Here is a 22,858-nt window from a genome sequence, read left to right as displayed (position 1 = left end):
CTATCATCATCAGTTATGTGTACCACCGCACCCACCCCCAACACGCATGGCTGGTGCGCGCGCACACACACACACACATTGCAGGTCCGACTGACAGAGAGCCTGTTCGGATGAAAAGCGCTTCTGTGAGCTCAATTATAGTAACGCGACTAACGCCGCATTTTTTTCCCTCAGTAACGCTAACGGCGTTGTAACGGGAGAAACAGTAATTCGTTTGATTACTCGTTACTGAAAAAAATAATTCCGTTAGTAACGCCGTTTATCTGTAACGCCGTTATTCCCAACACTGGTTAGTAGCTGCAAGGATTTTGGACTGCCTGGCGGACATCTCTAAACGGATGAAAGAACATCACCTCCAACTCAACTCATACACAAGCAAAGACAGAACTTCTTGTCTTCTCAGCCACTCAGACAATTCAACATAGTTACACCATCCAGCTAGTCTCAACAACAATAATTTCATCCTGATCCACCACAATATGATACACCACGTATTAAATGTGTGTTTCAGTGTGTTTTCACTCTTCTCTGCTTTCACTATTAAATTCCTCCCTGTTTCTAGCTTGTACTTTTATGTTTTAATCTTTGTATTTTTAGCACTTGGTTGTCTTGTGTTTATTGCCTCCTTAAAGATGAATAACTTGTATCCACTGATATAAATGAACTGTATTTGTAAATGTCATATAGATCAGTGGTTGTATCACTTGTCACTGCTAAATGAATAAATGTAAGCGAAATGTAGTTTGTTTGCTTTTTTCAAAGTTCTGAATACAATAACTCAACAAACTTGTTTTTTAATTTTTTTATTATACTGAACATTTTGACAGCTATGTTGGATATTTTCCCTTTTCTAATATTGTGATTGTTTTATACCTGTTTTTGATGACTTATAAATAAAAAAACATCAAGTTGTGACATAGGGGGAACAAAACGGAAGGATTTCTACCTTATAATTTATTTTCCAATTAATTAAATGTCTTAGTTTGACATGTGACAAATTAGGGGTTTTTTTTCTTTCTTTTTTTTCGAATAATTGTCAACTTATTAAAACTTCTCATTTCAAGTTTCAAGACTACACTGAAAAAAAATTGCTGCTGTTCAAATTGCTTAATTAAAATTAGCTAAAGTAACACAATTATATACATTTTGGCCTAACCTAATTTGATTGTGTTCAATCCACTTAAATATATGTCAAATGGAAGTTTACTTAATCCGTTTGTGTTGAGATTGCATGAGTGATTTGTGTTGCATTAGCTGAAACTGGGCAGGGCTATAGTTAACAGCAAACTTTGCAAATGGCTAAATCAATAAAGAGTACATGTTGTTATTTTATATGTAAAGTGTTATTTGATGTATTTTAAGCAAGATGGGAAAAGGGGGAGGCTTGATAATGTAATGTTTAATTATGTTGGAATTATTAGAACTATTTAAATTAAATGAAATACAGTGGGTTATCATTGAGAAGAGTGGAGCATTAGCTATAAGGAACTTTCGATGCTTAGCATTTAAGATGTGTGCTATTGCTAAAAGTTTGTCAACTGTTAGTGCAGTATTATAATTCAGTTGTATGACATTAAAATATATGAAATTGAATTGGATGAATTAATATATGAAATTGAATGCCTGCTAATCATGTCAGGGAGCCATAGAAAATTAACTTTGAGACTAGCTAATTGAGACTACTTCGTTCAGACTCCAAACACAAATTCGTTTAGTATAGGTTCACAACCACTGAAATGGTTCTTCACAGGCCACACTCCAAAGCATACGGTTTGTTCTAGTCAGTCTGTGGAACCAGGAAAAGCCACCAAAGCAGTTGAGCACTTCAAACAGAAGAGACTTCAGGGACCAAATATATGAGTAAGGAAAATAATGATTTAAAAGAGTAATTCAACACAGATTCATTCATGAAGCAACACAGCACAGTTCCTAAAAGTGATGCTGGCCTTAATAGACAGCACTACATACACAGATCAGGAATATAACTGTACATGAAGATGATAATGGTAATAGATAAGCATAATATGCATAATCTGCATAAGCATAATATCAGCTGTAAATCAGTTAGAGCTCTATGTTATATGAACTATATTATAGTGCGTGTAACAGAGCTCTAACTGATTTACAGCTGATATCAAGTGTTGTTTACATTTAAATGAGCCTCAACATTCTATGTAAGTCCAGCAGCTTTGTTGATATTTAATATTTGAGTTGATATTTGAAATCAACACAACTGACAAAGCCTTGAAGCCTGATCTTCACAACTCTACAATTTGCTAAGCTTCGTACATTTGTCCAATTTGGAAAGCTATTCTTGATTCCTCATCATGGAGCAGCGTCGCCCGAGAAGAACCAGGGGCCTTCCCACACACCTGAGGGAACTCTTGGTGGAAGGTGTCTCTTCTATTCCAGACCCCTGCGAGCTTTTGCATCTGACAGCTGTCATCAGGTTGGATCACACTTACAGCTGCATCTCTGGGGAAGCTCAAAGACCCGACGGTTTGGAAGAGCGCTACCTGAAGAACGCTGCCGTCCTTCCTGACATTCAACCAGTGGCCTCAGTCTCTTCAGTGGACGTGTGTCAGCAGGAAGAGCCGACGTCCATCCACGGCTGCAGCATGCAGGGCTACCAGGACATGTACCGTTCTGTGGTGGAGCCCATGATGAAGACACGCTCTGGTCGGCACCGTCCCTACAGCCTTGAGCTGGGCCTGACAATCAAGCAGGAGCTGTGGGAGACCCTCAACTGCCCTTCACTGGTGGAGACAGAGCAGCCTGATGGACGTGTCCTTATCGCTGAGAGCTTCTCCACACCCAGCAGAAGAAGCTTCGCTCCACAAATCCACGTGGACATCAGTGAAGAGCCCCTGCCTGAGGAACCCCGAAGAAAGAAGCCCAGACATTGAGTCATCACATTGTCACATTGAGCCCAGTACCACACAGTGGGGCCTTCGTATGTAAATACTATTGTTATAGAGTAAGTATAACTTACATAGTCTAGTTTTATTTTGTACAGTAAGTGTTTTGCACATTGTTGTGGGGTTGTTAGGATGTTTTCTGTGGTTGTCAGTGCATTGATATGCATTTCCTAGGTTGTTCTGAGCGGTTTTTTAGCACTTTGCTTCGTGGTTGTCTGGATGATTTTGGTGGTTTCTTGTGGTTTCCTATGCGATTGTTAACCTGTTTTATGCGGTTTCTGGACTCTTCTTTGTGGTTTTTCATTGCTATGTGGTTATTAGAATGTTTTGAGTTGGTTGATATGCGGTTGGTTTAAACTCGTTAAGTTAGGGTAGGTTAGGGTCCCTCACAAGGTTTGCAGCTTGACGTGCTGTGAGGGCTTGTGTGCATCAGTGATGCTGAGAGCTATGCCACAGGTACTTCACAAGTGCTGGTAGGGTCACCCGTAGTGGACAGGTCTCAGCTGAGATGCCAGACGAAGACAAACCACCTGATTCTGGACAGCAGCAGATTGACATGATGCTCCTGGCAGAAGATCACAGAAGAAAACCCAGTATGTGTGGGAGTCATTGATGGATCGATGGAAGCAACCGTTCAAAGAGCACAAGGTAATGTAGAATGTATATTTATTTATAACTATTTAAACTATTTATAACTTGAATTTTGTAAACTGGCTAAACAAAACAGACACCTATAACATGCTTTTTTATACTTTTTTATACATAATCAAAATGTGCATGTTAAACAACTAGTGCCGTGAGTTGCTAAAAATTATTTGAAAGGGGAAGATTCTCAAATCCACTGCCGCTTCAATACCTATATATATATATATATATATATATATATATATATATATATATATATATATATATATATATATATATATATATATATATATATATTCGAATTAAATTTATAATCAAAGCATTAATCAATATTCATCCTCCTATATTATTATGATTTTTAATGATTATTTCCAGTTATGATAGGCCTATTACTTAATCAATAGAACCACTGATTGTTTCTTCATATTTGTTTTCTAAAGTTTAGTCTCTGAGGAGTGACTTAGGGTGCTTTGTGTCAGGAGGCGAGAGAGAGGACCCAAAAGGCGAAGGCAAGTTAAACAGTCTTTTAATTGAGATTAAGCAATACGGCCGCTGAGCCGTCAAACATAAAGTCTTTCTCAAACAATGCAAAAGAGGCTGTAGACCCGGGTAGATGACCGGTCCGTAGAATAGAACAGAGGAGACTGGCTGACGGTCGTAGACAGTGGGGACAAGACAGGATACGAGAGGTGATAGCAGGACGACACATCTGCAAACATAATTAAAAATCTGGCAGAGAACAAAGGATTGACAAGAACTAGAAATAGAGACGCCAATCAGAGGGGAAAGGAGGAACAGGTGTGGAATGAATGAGCCTAGCAGTAGTAACGAGGAACTGCTTTCACACTTGGTTCGATTGCCTGGACCGAACCCGAGTTCGATTGCTCCCCCCTCCCCCTGCCCCCTGCTGGACTGTGTTCATATTATATTATTTGGTTCCGAACCGGGGTGCGTTTGCGTCATCAAAGCAGCAGCTGTTTACCCGGTTGCTTAGTAACGACAGCGAGCGTGAAGGCGGCGAAATGCATAGTGTTGCTCACCTCACTTTTATATTTTAGTTTTTTAACTGTTGGTTTTGTTTCTAAAGCTTCAGTACGTATGGCACTTGCGTCTATATCCCGCAAATTCTCTAAAAAACGCTGAAGACGAGCAGAAATGAGATTTACAGCTCTCTGCTTGCAGTAGGCCTATGTCAGTCATGCTCGTCAGGAAAATGAGTGAAACACACACAAACACACATTTTTATAAAATCATACGTCATTAATAGCGGTTCACTTCCGCGATTTAGTACGATTGCGTTCACATCAGCAGAAAACCGTACCGGAGTTCACATGAACCGTACCCCAGACCACCCTTTTTAAGCGGACTCTGGTACGGTTCCGCGCACCCGAGTTCGGAAGACCGCGTTCACATCATCCAAACGTAGCAAACACTGACATCAATCGAACCCGGGTGCGCACCAAAACTGCTAGTGTGAAAGCATGCGTGCAAGTACCCGGAGGGAAGCGTGAGTGTGAGAATGACCAGTAGAGGGGGAAAGAGAGGGAGTGACAGGATCATGACACTGAGGGTCTGTCCTATAGGGATGTTTGATGTGTCGCTAAACACTTGATAGCAACATGTTGTGGTGTGTTTGGATTTTGGAGGTATCACACACCCCTAACATGCCAGGAGTGCAGTAACAGTGCTTGCTCACTTCCAGAGATGAAATATGAATTTGTCTTTCATTTTATATTATATTTTATTCATTTTATATTTTCTTTTACTGAAACACTAAAGCACTGGTGAATAATGTCTGTACCTCTCACTGAGAGAAAGCACATGTTATCAGTATCTTTTGGGAACTGGAGCTCAACCAACTCCTACCTTGAGAGACTGTGTATCTGTGTATGTGCGTAATATTCTGTGTTACTGATCAGTATTGGAGGTGGATTACGGGCATCCTAAGAGATGGGTGGACTTGTTTTCTGGGTAAGCTGATGCCTGCTCCAGATCTGGAAGGTCACTATACGTGCCTAATTCCGGGGTGAAAGCGCCAACAAGTGATCTGGACACGTGAATCTGATTAACTGACAATGTGCGGAAATTTACTATGACTATCTATTTTCTCTTAGCAAATCAGAATCATTCAAATTGCAGAAATGACGTGGCTACTCGTAGCTCAGTGGCAGCTGGTTGGACTATGTGGCAAGCAAAGCGTCATAAGCACCCAGTCGTGATCACGTTGATTTGACTGCTTTAATTGTGAGAAACCTCCCTAAACTGTCAATCATACAAAATAATAGATTCCTAAGATTATATTCATAATAATAAAATAATGTATTTCCATGTAGATACAGTGATAGAGTAATGACGTGGCTAGACCTTGAAAAGAGTATAACTGTTGAGAAACTGTATGAGAAGCTGGTAGAGAGGGAGCACGGCATGCAAACTCCTTGTGAGACTTGAAGCTGGCTTCTGCTGATGAAACTGCAACCTATTCTTCAGCAAATTTTTCTTTAATTAATTGCATCCCTGACTCTTGAAACTGGTCTTTGGTTCTAAACAGTTATCCCCTAACAGTTTAATCACAATTAATTGCAGATTTTAAAAGTGCTGAAATCTGATTCTCTCGATTTTGTATATGTCAAAATAAGTTTGGTTTATTGTTCAGGCCTTAAAGCCTTAAATGTTGTGTCTTCACGTTTTATGGGGACATTCCATAGACATAATTATTTTTATACTGTACAAACAGTTATTTGAATAATTATATAATTTGTATGTTTAACACGTGTATAATTGTATGTTTATATGACAATTATTAAATATAATTTATTAAAATATGTTTTATTGTTTTAATAAATATAATTATACAAACAGTTTACAATACAGCCTATAGGTGCCAGTCTTGAGCAGCCCGTAATGACATGAGCTAAATATAGACCCATGTTGTTCCAGTTTGCAATGGGCTGAGCTGGAACGTCCTAAACCCTGGATCACTTGGAATCCACTATGGAGTTGATTTATTTATTTATTTTATGCGGTGACGTCACATTCGTGTTGCATTGTGGTATATGAAGCTGCCTGAAGTGTACATATGAAGTCAAAAATCGGTCAAAATCAAGGGAGCGAGGGTCTGTCCATATAAACTTCCCTCGTCCACTTCACGAAGTGGAACGCACTTCAAAATGGCAGCAAGGATTCCCCCCAGGGGGAAGTGCTTATAGGGAAGGTGGCAAATGCGTGTCTAAAAGTGGAGTGGAACGCTAAAAGACAGTAGGGGTTCAATCTTCAACTGGCTGGCAGGAGCCGCCACTGACAGATCATGTGACCTGTCAGTGGGCAGCTGCCAGTCTGATTCTGGCTGATCACGTGATTGTCAAGTGGCTGGCCAATGGCAGCTGGCAGTCTCAGCCACTGTTGAGCTGCGAGTATAAAGTTTTCACTATCACTCATTACATTATTTTATTATTATGAATATAATCATAGGAATCTATTATTTTGTATGATAGATGGTTTAGGGGGGTTTCTCACAATTAAAGCAGTCAAATGAACGTGATCACAACTGGGTGCTTATGACGCTTGTCTGGCTGCTCAGTCCAACCAGCCTCTGCTGCCTCTCATTCCAAGAAAATTGTTCTAATTTGTATGGCTACTGCCGCTAGTTGTGACGAATTTACGATTTATGTAATTTAATAGGCTAATACAGAAAAAATGCCTATGAAAACATGAATTATCCCAATAACATGAATCTCTCTCATTGCCTTGAGTATTTTCAGCAACAACAGGACAGACTGCAGCAAATATCTTTTTAATAATTCAATAAAAGAAAGCCAACTTAAACTGTAAAATCACAGAGCACAGACTATATTGGTACATTGCAAACAATTTTATCTAGCCTACATTTATAACACTGTTTAGTTATGGCTATATATATAGACTCTCAAAACATGAGCTGCAAAAAATTATTTCTTTGGAATGAGAGTAGCAACTAGTTGGGATCATGACCATGACAAATTTATTTCTGATTAACCTCTCTAAAATGTTGATTGTGTAAATTAATATATTTAATAATATATTCATGATTGTAAAATAATATATTTCCTTGCAGAGACAGTGTGCCTGAACGCATCAGTAAGCATCAGTAATCACGTTCATTTGACTGCTTTAATTGTGAGGAAACCCCCCTAAACGGTCTATCATACAAAATAATAGATTATATTCATAATAATAAAATAATGTATTTCTGCCAGCCCGCCCAGAATCCGACTGCCAGCTGCCACCAGCCAGCCACTGGCAGGTCACGTGACCAGCCAGAATTAGACTGGCAGCTGCCACCATAGATATGTATACGTAGATGCCCCATTAGCGACTGTTTCTATGGGCCGCTATACGTTGGCCATCCGGCATTTTCGAACGGTCAAAACCTGTCGTGAACGCGCTTTTGTGAACATTCAAATCTTGGAATTTTTTTTTTTTACTACTGTGGGTGACGACAGCATCTGAAGTGTTGACCGTTCTAAAATGGCGGCGCGTGGACGTGCCTGGAGCGATCGAATGAGGCATCTATGTATACATATCTATGGCTGCCACCACCCCCTGACAGGTCACATGATCTGTCAGTGGCGGCTCCTGCCAGCCAGTTGAAGATTGAACCCCTTCTTCTAAAAGATGAAAGACTTGTTCGACTTGATGCAGCGATGCTCAGACCGATCGGCGGCTGACTTGAAGCAGTGCATGCCGGTAAGAAATTTTGTCCGCCTTGAAGCAGTGGCGACGTCACGTGACTGTGACGCATGTCAACAAAGTGCCGCGAGAGCGATTCGAGAGCAGCCGGCTGGTGCATTTTGCGCAGCTTCTCCAGAGCGGCTGCACGAGCTCTGATGACGACACAGCTGTTCCACGATTGGCCGGATTCAGCGCATGACAGCGATCACGTGTGTTTTGTGTTTATTCTAAAACCTTAGTTCCACTAATGCTCACAAATCCGTTTTTTATAACAGTATAACCTCTGTACATGTAGTTGCGATGTTATATTGTCATGTTTATCAAGATAAAACTGATTAAAAAAACGTAGACCCCCACTTGATAGTGTTATATGGTGAACTTATTCTTGTACAAACAGACGCTGTATTAAGCAGTAATCAACGATTAATCCATTTTGACTGTGTTAAGTTCTGCGTTATGTTCTACAAATATGTACTTCACGAAAGACATAACGTTACTGTAGTTCTGTCTGAAGTTAAAGCACAACACAAAGGTAAACTTTTTTTTTGTTAATTTTGTTGTTGTAGGACTATCACAGAATGACACATTTTGGCTGTGGTGTGTGCAGTAATGTGTGTGTACTGTGCCTGCTTTTATTCCGTTGACATTTGAAAATGATGCATGTGTTTTTCCATGGGTTATAGGTTAATTTCGTTTCCACTTGAACATTTGTTTTTGAATGTATTTGCCCTGTTTTGATCCATTTTCCTGGGAAATGTATTTATTTGTATTTTATTTTGACATCATTATTTTGTTCAAATAAAATGAGAAAATGGTGCTAACCAACCTTGATTGATCACGTTATTTTGGCAGTTCAAATTTTGGGCGTTTTTTTTCTTGGATTGGGTGGATTTAGTGAGCTTTTGGGCTGGAAATCGTCAACCCAATCAGGCAACATTGTCTAAAAATTTAAGCGGGAGCGCTAAAAGAAAATTAAAAAGAGAAAAGGAATTGAAATTAGTCGACATTTTGAAACATTCCAAAATTAGCCAAAATTTCACATTGTAGCATTATAGAAATAATCTCTGGTTTTAAGTTAAGGCTTCCATGGCTGTCTGTTTTATTTCAATGTTGCTGTTAAAAGATAATTGATTGGCTATATTGAAACATTTAATAATTACTCTGTAGCCACCAAGTTCTGTGAAAGATTAATTGTAAAAAGTTATGTTAAACATTTGTGCATCTGTTCTGTCTCTTGAATGCACTTAATGCTGAAGCTATTACATAACATATCCACTGAGCATTGCAGAAGCCTGATTTGTTAGTAGAAGTATAGGCTATATGCTCTTGGTGATAGCGACTTTGCGATTGTTGCTTTGGGGCAGGGGCTGGGGGGCCCTTGAGTCTTGTTGCCCAGGGCACAGGAAATTGTTAATCCGGCCCTGCACGAATCCCTCATCATTTGCAAATAGACACAAACACATTGATATTCAACAGACACTCTTTTCCAGAGACGCAAAATTAGATCAGTTAACCTAAAAAAAAAAAATCTTATATTTATTCTCATATTAAACGTGAGTTAAATGTTTATACTTAAATATTTTTACTTGAGTTAAATGTCTGTCTTTTAAAGAGCTCTTATGTGTTCTGCACTGCATTTCCATACAGGATACGCAATTGACACGAAACTTGACGTTTGATAGGTAATTGACCATGACGTCACACGATTAGCGGCGCAGCAGAAAGGTTGTCATCGTCAGGTGATGTTTAGGTTGAATTCCGCCCGCTGATTGTCTTAGACGATGGTAGCCTTCCAGGTGGCACTCGTCCTTACGAGGGGCTGAACATGAAGGCTACCAGCAGTCACAACTGTCTGAGACTCTGCGTACTGTCGTGTTTGTTTGTGTTGCACATATCTACGCGCGTGGCCGGAAACATGGCCTCTCCGTCACATTTTGGCGTCGCCAGTAAAGAAGTTCGCCGAAATCGACACCCAAAACAGAGCAACTCTCATTTTAAACCTGTCCTAGAAAGCCAAACTGAAGATGAAGGTATGCGGCTCATGTTACGTCTATACAGGATAGCGGCGGATGCAGATGGACGACCAAAGCGGCTCAAGTTTTTTGGGTCCAACACTATAAGGCTGGTCAAAGCGTCCACCACTGAAAAGCACTTTCTCCCATCGTCAAGTGGTAAAGCACTCTTCGTTATATCATACACATCCATTACAAGTACATCTACAGCACATTATGACTTTTATATGACTGTGATGCTTATTTTGTCCTTACTTGCACACCTTAAAGGAATAGTTCACCTAAAAATGAAAATTGTCATCATTACTCACCCTCAAGTTGTTCCAAACCTGTATGAATTTTCTTCTGCTAAACACAAAAGATTATATTTTGAAGAACATGGGGAACCACACAGTTGATGGACCCCATTGACTTCCATAGGGAAAAATACTATGGAAGTTAGTGGGGTCCATCAACTGTTTGGTTCTTCAAAATATCTTTTGTGTTCAGCAGAAGAAAGAAATTCATTCAGGTTTGGAGCAACTTGAGGGTGAGTAAACGATGACAGAATTTTTGGGTGAACTATCCCTTTAAAAATAAAGTTGGCATCTTTTGTTCTATGAAGAACATTTATCATCAATGGAACCTTTCCATTGCAAGGTTCTTTTATAGTGAAAATGTTTTTATTTTAAAAATATTGTTCACACTACACTCTTAAAAATAAAAAGGTTCTTTATTGGAATCTATGGCTCCATGAACATCCATGGAAACTTTACACAAAAGGTTCTTTTGATTTTTTTTTTTGTGTGTTTTAAATGTTTCTTAGAACTGTTCACTGAAAGGTTCTTAGATTAACCAAAAATGGTTCTTTTTATGGCATTGGTGTGAACCTCCTTTTGGAAATTTGAATCTTGAATTTTAAGAGTGTAAGAATTTTATTAAGAACTGTTCACTGACTGGTTCTTTGGGGAGCCCAAAATGGTTCTTATATGCCATTGTTGTGGGGGGAAAAAACCCTGCTGGAACTTTTTATTTTTAAGAGTGTGCTGTGCATCGTAGCTCTTTAAGTATTAAAACTAGATGTGCATTTTTGAAATCTAGGATTATTGTCTGATTGTTTTTTTTTTTTTTTTTTTCTCCAACCTGTAAAACCTACTGGACTAGACCTTCAGTACAACTACACAGTGAAATATGAACTGAAAAACCTCTTGTTGGACAAACTGGTGAAGGCGTCTTTTATGCACCTGAGGTCTCCTCTGTCATCCTGTCATCCTATTATTTGTGAGGCAAGGGTCACGTCTCTTCAAGATCTTCCTGAAGGTGATCATGTAACTATGGGTCCTCGAAGTCAGTGGACTGAATCGGATGTCACAAAACATGTGTCCGAGTCAAAAGATGGCCAGGTATCCCTCTTAGCCCATTATCGATGCACTAAACCAAAGCATGCCAGGTCCATAACACGCCGAAAATGCTTCCCACCTCAACACCATCTTCAAGCTCCTGTTTTGCTGCTCTTCCTGGAGGAGAACAAGCAGCCTGTGGAATGGGGGAAGTACTTAACCCCCCTCTCCCGCCCCAGGACCCGCCGGTCTCGGGAGCCCGGGAGCATCGTCTCTGACATCCCCAACTACAAGCAAGGGTCGAACAGCGTGGTCAAAAACCAGTGCAAGCTGCACTCCTACCAAGTGGCCTTCAAAGATTTGGGATGGGACCACTGGATCATTGCACCCCACAAGTACAACCCCCATTACTGTATGGGAGACTGCCCTCGTATCCTGCCTTATGGCTACAATTCGCCCAACCACGCAATCATGCAGACTTTCATCAGTGAGCTTGGTGTGGCAGATATCCCGATGCCCTCTTGCGTTCCTTATAAATACAAACCTATCAGCGTGCTGATGATGGAGAAGAATGGAAACATAGTTTATAAAGAATATGAAGATATGATTGCAGACTCCTGCACCTGCAGATGACTTTGGGCTTGGGGTCAGATCAGGCAAAGAACTGAATGGTGCTAAAGGACAATGTGAATTTAAACCAGCACAATTGAAGAACTCAACCGATGGGAATGGTTATATTGGGTTTGATATGCCTTTTGCCATTCATTGTGCATTACTAAGAATATACATACAGCGAGGTTTGTGTTAGACTTGAATTGTGGAGCGTGATAAATTCAGTCTCACCTCTCGCAGGACAGACTTTTGGGGAATCTAGGTATGAATAACTGGATGCTGATTGTTGAATGAGCGACTCTCGTGTAATATTTCTTTTCTGTTTACTCTTTGTCTATGTATGTTCTTTGTTCATGTTTAGTGTGTATTAATGTGACATCTTTTGTAATGTATTTATGGAGAGGGGATAAAGTAGGAGAATTTTGGCACTTTATTGAAGACACTGTACTGAAAAAAGGAAAATGTAGAATGGAAAAAAATAACGAAGCAGGAAAGAGCCCTGTCTGTTGACTTAGGCCATAGAGTTGTTGCTGTTTCGCTTGTGTCTGCTGCATTTGTATCCTCTTTCTGCCTGTCTTTGACAAAGGGCACGGCATTCAAAAGCAAGTGGTGAAAAGGAGCAGATGCGAATTTTGCACAACCTCAGTGAAGAGATGCAGCAAGTGTATAAAAGACTTTCATAGATGTATTTCTTAAGAGCCCATGCACCTAAATGAATGTTTTAATGTTATGATGAAATATGTTGAAATAAAGTAGTTATTTTTGTAACCCAAAAAAAAGAAGAAAGAAAGCAAACTTATAAATATGCTTGTTGTGTGGTCATTTGATTTTCTTTTGTTTGGTATTTTTCTTATGTTTAGATTTGGTCAATAGGAGATGCTCTTTCCCAGCTGTGTTTCTCAGCCCTAGTGAATCGAGACTGCAGGCATGCTGGTCTGAACTGGCTTCTTTGATGTTATAGAGCTGTCTTGAGTAAAATGTGGGTGAAAGTTCATTTAGAACCTTATGCAAGTGTTCAGCCTCTATGCAATATCAGAACAAGATATGGAAGAATGTTTTGAAAATCCTTGTCAGTATTTACATAATGTTATAATGCTCAGAATATGGTATCTTCCTACTAACAGGGAAATGTACAGTCTGTAAGATTGTGTACCAGAAAAAAAGAGAGAAAAAAAAACAAATGTAAAAGAATGTAGCATATGCATTTGCTCTATATTTAATATTTTGATAAACATAGTTTAAGACATGTCAGTGCAAGTTTCTTTCAGTTAAAACAACTCAAACATGCATTTTAGTCTGGGACTAGCTTAAGCCTTGTCTGTGAAACTGGGCAATATTATTTGAAGGTTTGGGGTCAGTAACTATTTGTTTTGTTTTGGAAAAAAAAGTTTCATGCTCAACAAGGCTGCATAAATTTAACAATTAAAAAAAGTTATCTTTTAATATATTTTCAAATGTAATGTGTTCATGTGATGCAAATCAGAATTTTCAGCATCGTTACTCCAGTCTCCAGTGTCACCCGTCTGATCCTTCAGAAATCATTCTAATATGCTGATTTTCTGCCCAGGAAACATGCCTTATTATTATCGTCTGTGTTGTGCTGCTTAATATTTTTGTTGAAAAATAATCTTTTTTTCCTTAATTTTTTCCTCAGGATTTTCTGATAGAAAGTTCAAGAGAACAGCATTTATTTGAAATATAATTTTTATTTGAGGTGTCCTCGCTAAATTAAAGTATTAATTTATTTTATAAAAATCTTACTGACCTTTTGAACAGTAGTGTATATGGGTGACAATTCTACCAAAATGAGAAGAAAACAAAAACAACATGGTATGTGATGCTTTGAGTGCATTGTTAAACCAGAAGCATCATAAGTTCTATGTAATTTTTAAAAAATCAATATCTAACCCTTTATTATTTTAGCGTTCACACTTAGTTACGCTAGTGTTTCATTTCAAGTAGCCTACTTATAAGCAACCTAAGTACTAATAGCTTTTACAGTGATATAATGGCATCGTTAGACAGCAGTTGATATATACAACAGGTATTCCAGCTGAATCATACATAGCCTGCTTCATATACTATACTGTAAACTCCTAGACAAAACAGTTTAGAGTAGACTTTAAATCATTTAGATACACAGTCTGTAATTGACAAGTTGAACAAGGTGATAATTCACAGAGCAAGCATAGCAAGCCCGACAGTATATATAAACTAAAGCATGTAGGCCTACCTTAGCAAATATTAAATCAGAAAAGCTAACCTAGAGGTAAGGGTAAGACAACAGTGCACCACAGAACATTAGTGAAAAATGGCTGAAGAATCAGTGAGACAGAGCTCAGATAACCTGAGAAAGACATAAGAAGAACTAAATACAGTAGATTCACAGCGCCACACAGTGTCCCAAACTGATCACAACCACAGAAAACAATCGAGATTTCAGAGGACCATGTTTTTATGGAGATGCCAATATTTCCAGTTAAAGGGATAGTATGGAATGATATTCCAGACAATATTCAAAATGAATTGAAAATTGTATTTGCAATTGCATTTTCAATTTGTGCACGCATAGGCTACGTTGTGCCATAATGAAACATGCATGATTTGCAATTGCGTTTGGATTTTCCTTTCCGTGTATAGGCTATAACGTGTGCCAATTTTCAAATGGAAACGCAAAGTCTGTTTGCAATTGCATTTACAGCATTTTTTTGCATTTTTTATTTTACTGGCTCAAGGGTTAAACTGTGCACTGTAAAGATGACACATTACGTTTGGATGAACTATCCCACCGTGTGAAATACAGCACGTACAACTTTGCTAAACATCTATTGATCAGTTCGATCAGAAATATGGATTATTGTACAAAGACTTTATAGAGGTTTGGGATCTCAAACCAGATATGAAGGAAACCATAGCGTCTTACTACAAAATTACTTGTATTTCCAACACAGAGGCAATACGAACAGAGAAGATAGCTAAGGATAGTCTCTGACGTTTTGTTTGTGCTAAAAGTGTTGCTTTGTATGTATTTGTATTTACGTGTACTGTAAATAGGCCTAGCCTTATTTTGTTTTATTTTCAGTTTTATGCTTTATAAATTACTGCTCTTAGTGAATGTTTTGCAATGCATTTTACAGATATCTAAAACGATAGAACGTTTGGAGTTTCCTAAACATTTAAATGAATTATATTAATATTTCTGTTATGTGATTTCTGTTCTGTGATCTGTTGTCCTTTGTTTAATAAACAAACATAGGTTGTGTTTTTGGCACAAACAGACATCAACGATATATTGTATAAAATGTATTTTAATATGCAATGAATGTAAAAACAGACATAATACAAAGCTTAATCCTAACAAGTAGGCAATGACTGTAGACAAGGACAAATGTAAAGCATTTCAGTCAGTTCCTTTTTAAATTAAATTTATTCAGACACCTTCAACATTTTCTCACATTATCACAGTTCATTCGTGGTAATAAAATATGACAAGTTGTGTCAGAACAAAATCATCTTGATAATGTCAGATAACTTTGATTGAAAGGGATGCAATGGATTACAATCAACCAATCAGCTGTTAATTTTAAGTACACAATTAGATAATACCAATTTAGGTCAACCAATTACCAAGCAATGCTTCATTTTGTTCAGTCTGTGGTGTGAAAGATCACATTAGCAATTCAAGAAAAAACCCTTAAAAAAAACATGGTCAGGTCAAAGTCTGAATAATTTTGGTCCCAAATTGTTACCAAAAATTCTGGTAGTCCACTGTATGTAAGAATTGTAAATGTAAGAATTTTTAGGTATAATATGTCAGTTGAATGTCCGGTTTTCATCCGTTCCTAAAAATCATGCAAAACCAACAAACTGTGGGTTAATTAATGTCGATCAGACACCTCTTTCCGAGAAGTGGACAGCTCTTGGCCAGGTTAAGCAGAAAAGTCAAAGGTCCTAGGCCTACTTATAAAAGCATGATGTTATCAATTAGGAAGAACATCAGCAAAGCTTCTCACCCCCAATTAACCTAATTTTGTCACTGAGGAACAGAGATGTTTGAAGTGAACTACACGAGTCACAATTAAGGCTCCTCTCTACACAGAGGTGTGTTGTTAAGTGCAGGTAGACAAAGTTCTATGGAATAAAACTGGATGAATCTGCTGAGGCCCTTTTCTCCTCTTTGGCAACTGATAATTGTTTCAGTTCCCAGCGGGAACTGTGCCAAAACTGATAAACATGCCAAATGGGGACAGCAATTGCTGCCCTTGACCCACAGAGCACAGAGGGAACACCCTGATGAATTATCATCATTTGATTCATATAGAGAGATTGTTAAGAGAAAGGATATATACAGTAGTTCTTCCCCTGAAGTTGAACTCCTTAAAGTCTTCTTAAGGCTACTGATGGAAGGAATTTAGTTTCTTATCTTTTTCAAATGATAGAATGTTCTATTGTTCCATAATCTGTTGGTCAATACAAAGAATTATCTCCAAAAACCTTCAGGGTTTGTTTATCAAATCGAAGTGATTTCACTTGCATTATCTATGCAAAAGTCTTTTTTTCAGTGTTCATAAGAAACAGTGACAACTCAGAGGAGTCATGTCTGGACAGATGGTGTTGGATACATATTTCCTGGTAGAATTGCACAGAAAAGCCCCCTGAACTTTGGAAACACATGGTTGGGTTTTTGTTCACCTAATTTAAAGCTGATTACCCAACCCTGTTAAATGGCTAAAGGCAATTTTTCATCAAGTTAGATTTGCATTTAAAATACTGCAACATACGTTTTTAGTGGCCTAAATCACACACTTTGTGTCCTTAATTGACTATACAAGTAATCAGTGTTAGGGGTAACGTATTACAAGTAACTTGAGTTATGTAATCATATTACTTTTTTGAGTAACTAGTAAAGTAACTTTTAAACAAAAAATCTTATAAAATCTACTTTTTCAAATACGTAACGCAAGTTACTTTGTTTTTTCATTTATTGACTTACAGCTCTCCGGTCCCTATATGTTGACAGAAATTGTGAGTAAGTGCAGAGGCGTTGTGTGTGCTGTGTGTGAAAATGATGCTTATTGTAGTTTTAGAATAAATTTGAGTATGGCATTTACTCATCTCACTTGCAAAAAACCCCCAAAACAAACAGATTCTGTATTAATCAACATTAATAAAAACAGTGGAATGCAATCTCAGAATATTATGCAAACCTGCAATAATTAAATATATTAAATTACACAAATATACTTTATGTACTTAATCTCACTTTATTAACCAGTGTCTTTGCTGCTGACCTTCGATGATCCACTTCAACCGTACTTACAAGCAACAATGATTTTAGATAAATAATTGATAAAAAATAATAATAATTGAACTTTCTTCTGCATCCTATTCTTCTTCAATCCAGAATGGCTGAACAGCTGAAAAGCCGTGAATTTGCATTTCTTTCAGTCTGAGGCTTATTCATTTCACTTTTGGTGTAAAAAGGCCTTTACGTAAGTAATGCAAAAGTAATGGAATGCATTACTTTCCATAAAAAGTAACCAAGTAACCCAATCAGATACTTTTTTAGGGAGTAACCATGTAATGGATTACTAATATTATAATGGATTACTTTTAAAAGTAACTTCCCCAACACTGCAAGTAATGTCTTAACCATCTTTGATTGTTTGAATAAAAAGTAATTTTCTCATCTTTTCAGATGACTTTTTAATGTTTTTGAAAGAAGTCTCTTATGCTCACCACTGCAGCATTTATTTGATCAAAAATACAGGATATTGATTAATTCATTATAACAGTAATGTTGTAAAATATTATTACAATTTAAAATAACTGCTTTTTATTTTAAAATGTAATTTATTCAAGTGATGGCAAAGCTGTATTTTCAGCATCATTACTCCATTCTTCAGTGTCACATGATCCTCTAGAAATCATTTTAATGTGATCATTTGCTGCTCAAGAAACAACTTATTAATGATGAAAATAGTTGCACTGCTTAATATTTTTTTCTGAATATTTTACATGATACTTATTTTAGCAGGACTCTTTGATGAATAGAAAGAACATTTGAAATAGAACAATTTTTTAACTTTATAAATCTCTTCACTGTAATATGATCAATTTAATGTGTCCTTGCTTGTATTCATTTCTTTTTAAAAAAAAAGAACAACCCCAAATTAACTACCACAAGCATAATGAGAAAAGGCCAATCGTCAAAGTGTGAAGTGAGCAGTACGCTGGTCTTGACCTCAATAAACACTGTAATATGATCAATTTAATGTGTCCTTGCTTGTATTCATTTCTTTTTAAAAAAAAAGAACAACCCCAAATTAACTACCACAAGCATAATGAGAAAAGGCCAATCGTCAAAGTGTGAAGTGAGCAGTACGCTGGTCTTGACCTCAATAAACACTGTAATGCAACATTGATCTGAACAATCATTTTTGCCTCTCACTCAAGAAGAAACTTGCAGATAAGCTTCGCCTTGAGCTTCGCCTTGAGCTCTATCATAATACTATGACCAATACAGCGAGCATGCAAGAAATGTTTAAAACAAGGTCACCAGCTTTTGAAATAGTACTGGGTATTATTTACGTGAGCTGACAATCCCAAGATGATAAGCATCATATCCAGTAAACACCATGAGTCAGAGTGGAACCTTTGTGATGAGCTGGATCAGAGGCCCAGCTCATGTCTGACCCGCTGCCATCTTTGCCTGGACTTGTTATTAAATTAAAAATACTTATTTATTAAAATGCAGAAAAACCTCTAATCACTCATTGTTCTTTTTCAAGGTCCCTGTGCATGTGTATATGATAAAAGGGAGACAGAAGAACTATGTCAAAGGAACTGTGAAGAAACACGACGGGAAATGTTGATTCAGAAGCCATAGAATCTGATATAAATCATCTTATCGGGTTTTTAAATTGGTGAATACCATAACATAGCTGTCTAAATTGTACAGTTCAACAAACTGCGGTGAAACTGCAGGTTTTACATCATTGAACTCTAAAATGCTGACAAGCACATGTCCAAAATATGGCTGATTTTTGTTCCTATCATTCATTCCTCTCGTTCTTTCTTATCCCTTGCTTCTCTCAACTTTGGCTGCGTTTTCTCCAAGCGTCCCAGAGGACAGATTATCTCAGTCACAAACATTAAGCAAACATGTGCCACATCTGGGACAGAGACAGAGACAGAGATATGGAGAGAGAGAGAGAAAGTGAGAGGAATGAGGGAGAGGGAGAGGTCTCTCTTATGCTGACTGCAGGGTATATAAGACATTGTCTCTGTCGTCAGTTTCACTGTTACAGCAACTGAATCTATTCACTCAACATGCAGGATCACAGTCACAGAGGGGCTCTAGCCTGGTGCCTGGTGTTTTTGGTGATTGTCCAGCAGGTAATTATGATTTCACCTCATTTTTAATATTTACAAAAATAAAATTGTTCATGGTTCTCTAAATTATTGACATATACACCGTCTCAGTTTAATGATATTTCTGCTAGTGTGTTAAATTTGTACTTAAGTGGAATCCCTTTAAAAAAGAATAATATTAAAATAATAGTTTATATGCTTTTATATTATTGTTACATTTTTAATATCATTGCTAAAAGGTGGAATCGTTTTAAAGGAGCTACAATGCTGGTTTGTTTACAGTTTTACTTGTGTTTATTCATTTAGATTTACAGTTAAATTAAAATGACATTTAAACTAATAGTCAAATTCATAACTACATGAATACATAAACAATGCAGAAAGGGTTGTACAATTTGATCTATTAGATATAAAATTTGGTAACACTATTTTACAGTGTCCTTGTTAGATATGTTACATGTACTCAATAACAGTAAATTATGCATAATTACATGCAACTAACCCTCAACCAAACCCTAATCCTACCCTTAACCTTAACCTTATAGTAAGTATATGTAGTTAATTATTATTAATCAATACTTGAATATATAACTACACTTTAATAATGACACCTTAAAATAAAGTGTAACCCTAAGTTTTATTATTATTATTATAGTGCTCATTGACGCATTGTATGTTTCAGGTGACCTGCAGTCCTCTGCCACAGTCGGACACACCCTCTTCTGTGCAGGAAGTTCAAAGGTCACTGAAGAGAACAGCTCGAATGACACCATTATGGAGGATCATGGGTACTAAACCTCACGGTGCCTATTGCCAGAATAATTATGAGTGCTCGACAGGAATATGCAGGTAAATGCATCGCTTAAATTCACCTTGACGTCCAAATTGACAATTGTAATTTGTTTTAATGGAATATTGCGGTGCTTATTATAAATGATTTATCCGTGCACTTTTGTTTTTTTAATCCATGTGCCCTCATAATCTTTAACCAAAATAACTTCCCCTTCCTCTTGCACCAACATCTCTTCTCTGATGGCGTGTTTACTGGCATGATGGCAGGACAACCTGCTTTAACTCCAATATTAATATATAATATAATATCACTGCAATAGCAAACTAAAACCATCCAAACAATTCCAGATGGACAAAATCATGTACCGTCCTACATATTTTCCTGTTCAAAAAGCAGTTTCACTTGGATAAACATCACAATAGGGAAGAAAAGACTATTGCAACCCTGTTGGAGAAAAAAAAAAATATTAAAAATATTCTGGTTAGGTATGTTTTGAAGCATGGCAGCTGGTTTATGCTGGTCCTTAGTTGGTCATGAACTGGTTTAATCTGGTCCTGAGCTGGAGTTAGTTGCATGACCAGCTAAGGACCAGTGTAAACCAGCTCAAACCAGCTGCCTTGCTTCAGCATATGCTGTTTTTTTTTTCAACAGGGAACTTCCGTTTCAAAAGTTTTTGTTGTCTTGCTGGCAGTACTTTGAGACTTTTAACAAGAAATGTGAGAATTCACTGATTCCTAATGTGTATTTTCATCCACAGGAGAGGCCACTGTTCCTACAGCCAACCAATTAACTCCTAAAATGAAGACTCCGCCTTTTACACCATCATGCATGACATCAGCTTGATTCAGTGAGCAACAGGGGCAACTGAATGTGCAATGCAGTTAATCATCAGTTAGACATATAGTCAAGGCTAGGGCTGACTCCTCTAAAGCCATAAAGAAGGCAATAGGGAATGTTCTGATGATTGGGCTTATCATAAGTTACATAACATGTGAACTTTTTTTGAGAGTGCAAAGAAAAATCAACATTAACCTCATAACCTACATGCACATATTATAGTGTATTGCTATATATACGGGAAGCATTATTAGCGGTATTCGAATTACATTTTTGATGGACTGATTTCAGGTGGTGCTGGGAAGGTGATATAGTATGAAAAATTTAATTTTGGGCCAGTTTCCCTGAACCAGATTAAGTCCAGTCCGTGTCCTGGATGTATACCTGGAATAGAGTATGGCCCTTGCCACTAACAGCTCATCTCAGGACTAAGCTCAGTCTAAACATGGAAACTGGTCTGTAGTGTTAGATCATGTTACTTGAAAGCTATATATGCAAGTGAAGGCAAACGTAAACCGTGCAGTGCCTTAGCTCAACCGAAAAGTCGTTGAACCAAAGCTAGTCTAGAGAAAAAGGGACAGAGAAAGTGCAAAGGTTGCCATTATTGATTGTGTGTCTATATATTATTAACTATTTGCCTCCAGCCTGTGCCTTAATCTGTGTGCTCACGTTTGTAGTATTTAATTTAAGACTCATTTACCTGTCACTATTTATGTCGTCATAAGTGTCTCCACCTCATCTCACGATTTCCAAGCATCATTTCAATACTGGATTACTTATTTATTGTTTTTCTCTTTTCATTTTGTATGACTCAACAGTTCATCTAAAGCTCCATTTTTATGTATCTGACTATATATCTCTATCAGATTTATATGTTATATTTACTGTACTGTAACTCTATATGTGCATGTCTCATATGAGTGAACTTCGGGGTTCGTAAATAAAAACGTGTTCCGAGAAAATTACCTGTGCCACGAACTCCATTTATTGCCTTCACAGTTGCACAGATCACTGCATTTTGCCAGCTTATTTCTCAGTAGCATTTCCAGTAAAAACTGGGGGAAAAATTGTGCATTTAAAAATGTAAAGTTTTGTGAATTGGCCTGAATAGCTAGACATCAGCTATTGTTACATAATGTCACGCAAGCCTCAGTGGTGTCTGAACTGAGACCAGGGACCCATGCAGCACACAGCAGCCATTTGGCTGATATGGCAGACCTAGACTTCAAAAAGGTTAGCCAAGCATGTGCAGTGCAGATCGGAGACTAGCGTTCAGAGACATATAAATCAGCGTTGCTCATTTTCAAATGACAATTTGAAAATGACATTTTATTATTGACAATTTTGCTTCCAGACAGATATATCAGGAGAATATATGAGGTCACATGGTGGCAGTCAGAGCTGTGAGAATGATAAGCAGCACCTTGACACTCTCAGCGTGCATTTCACACACATTCTGAGTGACAATGAACTCTGGAATTCATACATCATCGATAACTAGTGATCTTGGTCATTCCTCCTGGCTGTCAGAGTGCTTTAAGTGCTAAACACTCCCATACTACACTCAGGCCAACTATCTTGCACGTCCCAACATAGTTATAAGTTTTCAGTAATAAGGTAAATATTAATATATTCAGCCTA

The 22,858-nt window shown here is 37.7% G+C and overlaps 2 protein-coding genes across 2 annotated transcripts; both read left to right on the top strand.

The window, feature by feature from the left end:
• Positions 1-10,095: 10,095 nt before the first annotated feature.
• On the top strand, positions 10,096-12,234 carry bmp15 (bone morphogenetic protein 15; the record flags this gene model as incomplete). Its single annotated transcript, XM_079841853.1, has 2 exons — positions 10,096-10,441; positions 11,426-12,234. The coding sequence occupies 2 exons, from the start codon at positions 10,096-10,098 to the stop codon at positions 12,232-12,234; spliced, it is 1,155 nt and encodes a 384-aa protein (XP_079697979.1).
• Positions 12,235-19,472: 7,238 nt separating this feature from the next.
• On the top strand, positions 19,473-22,182 carry leap2 (liver-expressed antimicrobial peptide 2). The gene is made up of 3 exons (XM_079843403.1): positions 19,473-19,611; positions 20,270-20,436; positions 21,138-22,182. The coding sequence occupies exons 1-3, from the start codon at positions 19,546-19,548 to the stop codon at positions 21,175-21,177; spliced, it is 273 nt and encodes a 90-aa protein (XP_079699529.1). The 5' UTR covers positions 19,473-19,545; the 3' UTR covers positions 21,178-22,182.
• The last annotated feature ends 676 nt before the right edge of the window (positions 22,183-22,858 follow it).

The sequence above is a fragment of the Gobio gobio genome (assembly GCF_949357685.1).
Source record: "Gobio gobio genome assembly, chromosome: 2".
Lineage (NCBI taxonomy): Eukaryota > Metazoa > Chordata > Actinopteri > Cypriniformes > Gobionidae > Gobio > Gobio gobio.
This window is presented reverse-complemented; position numbering and strand designations above follow the sequence as displayed.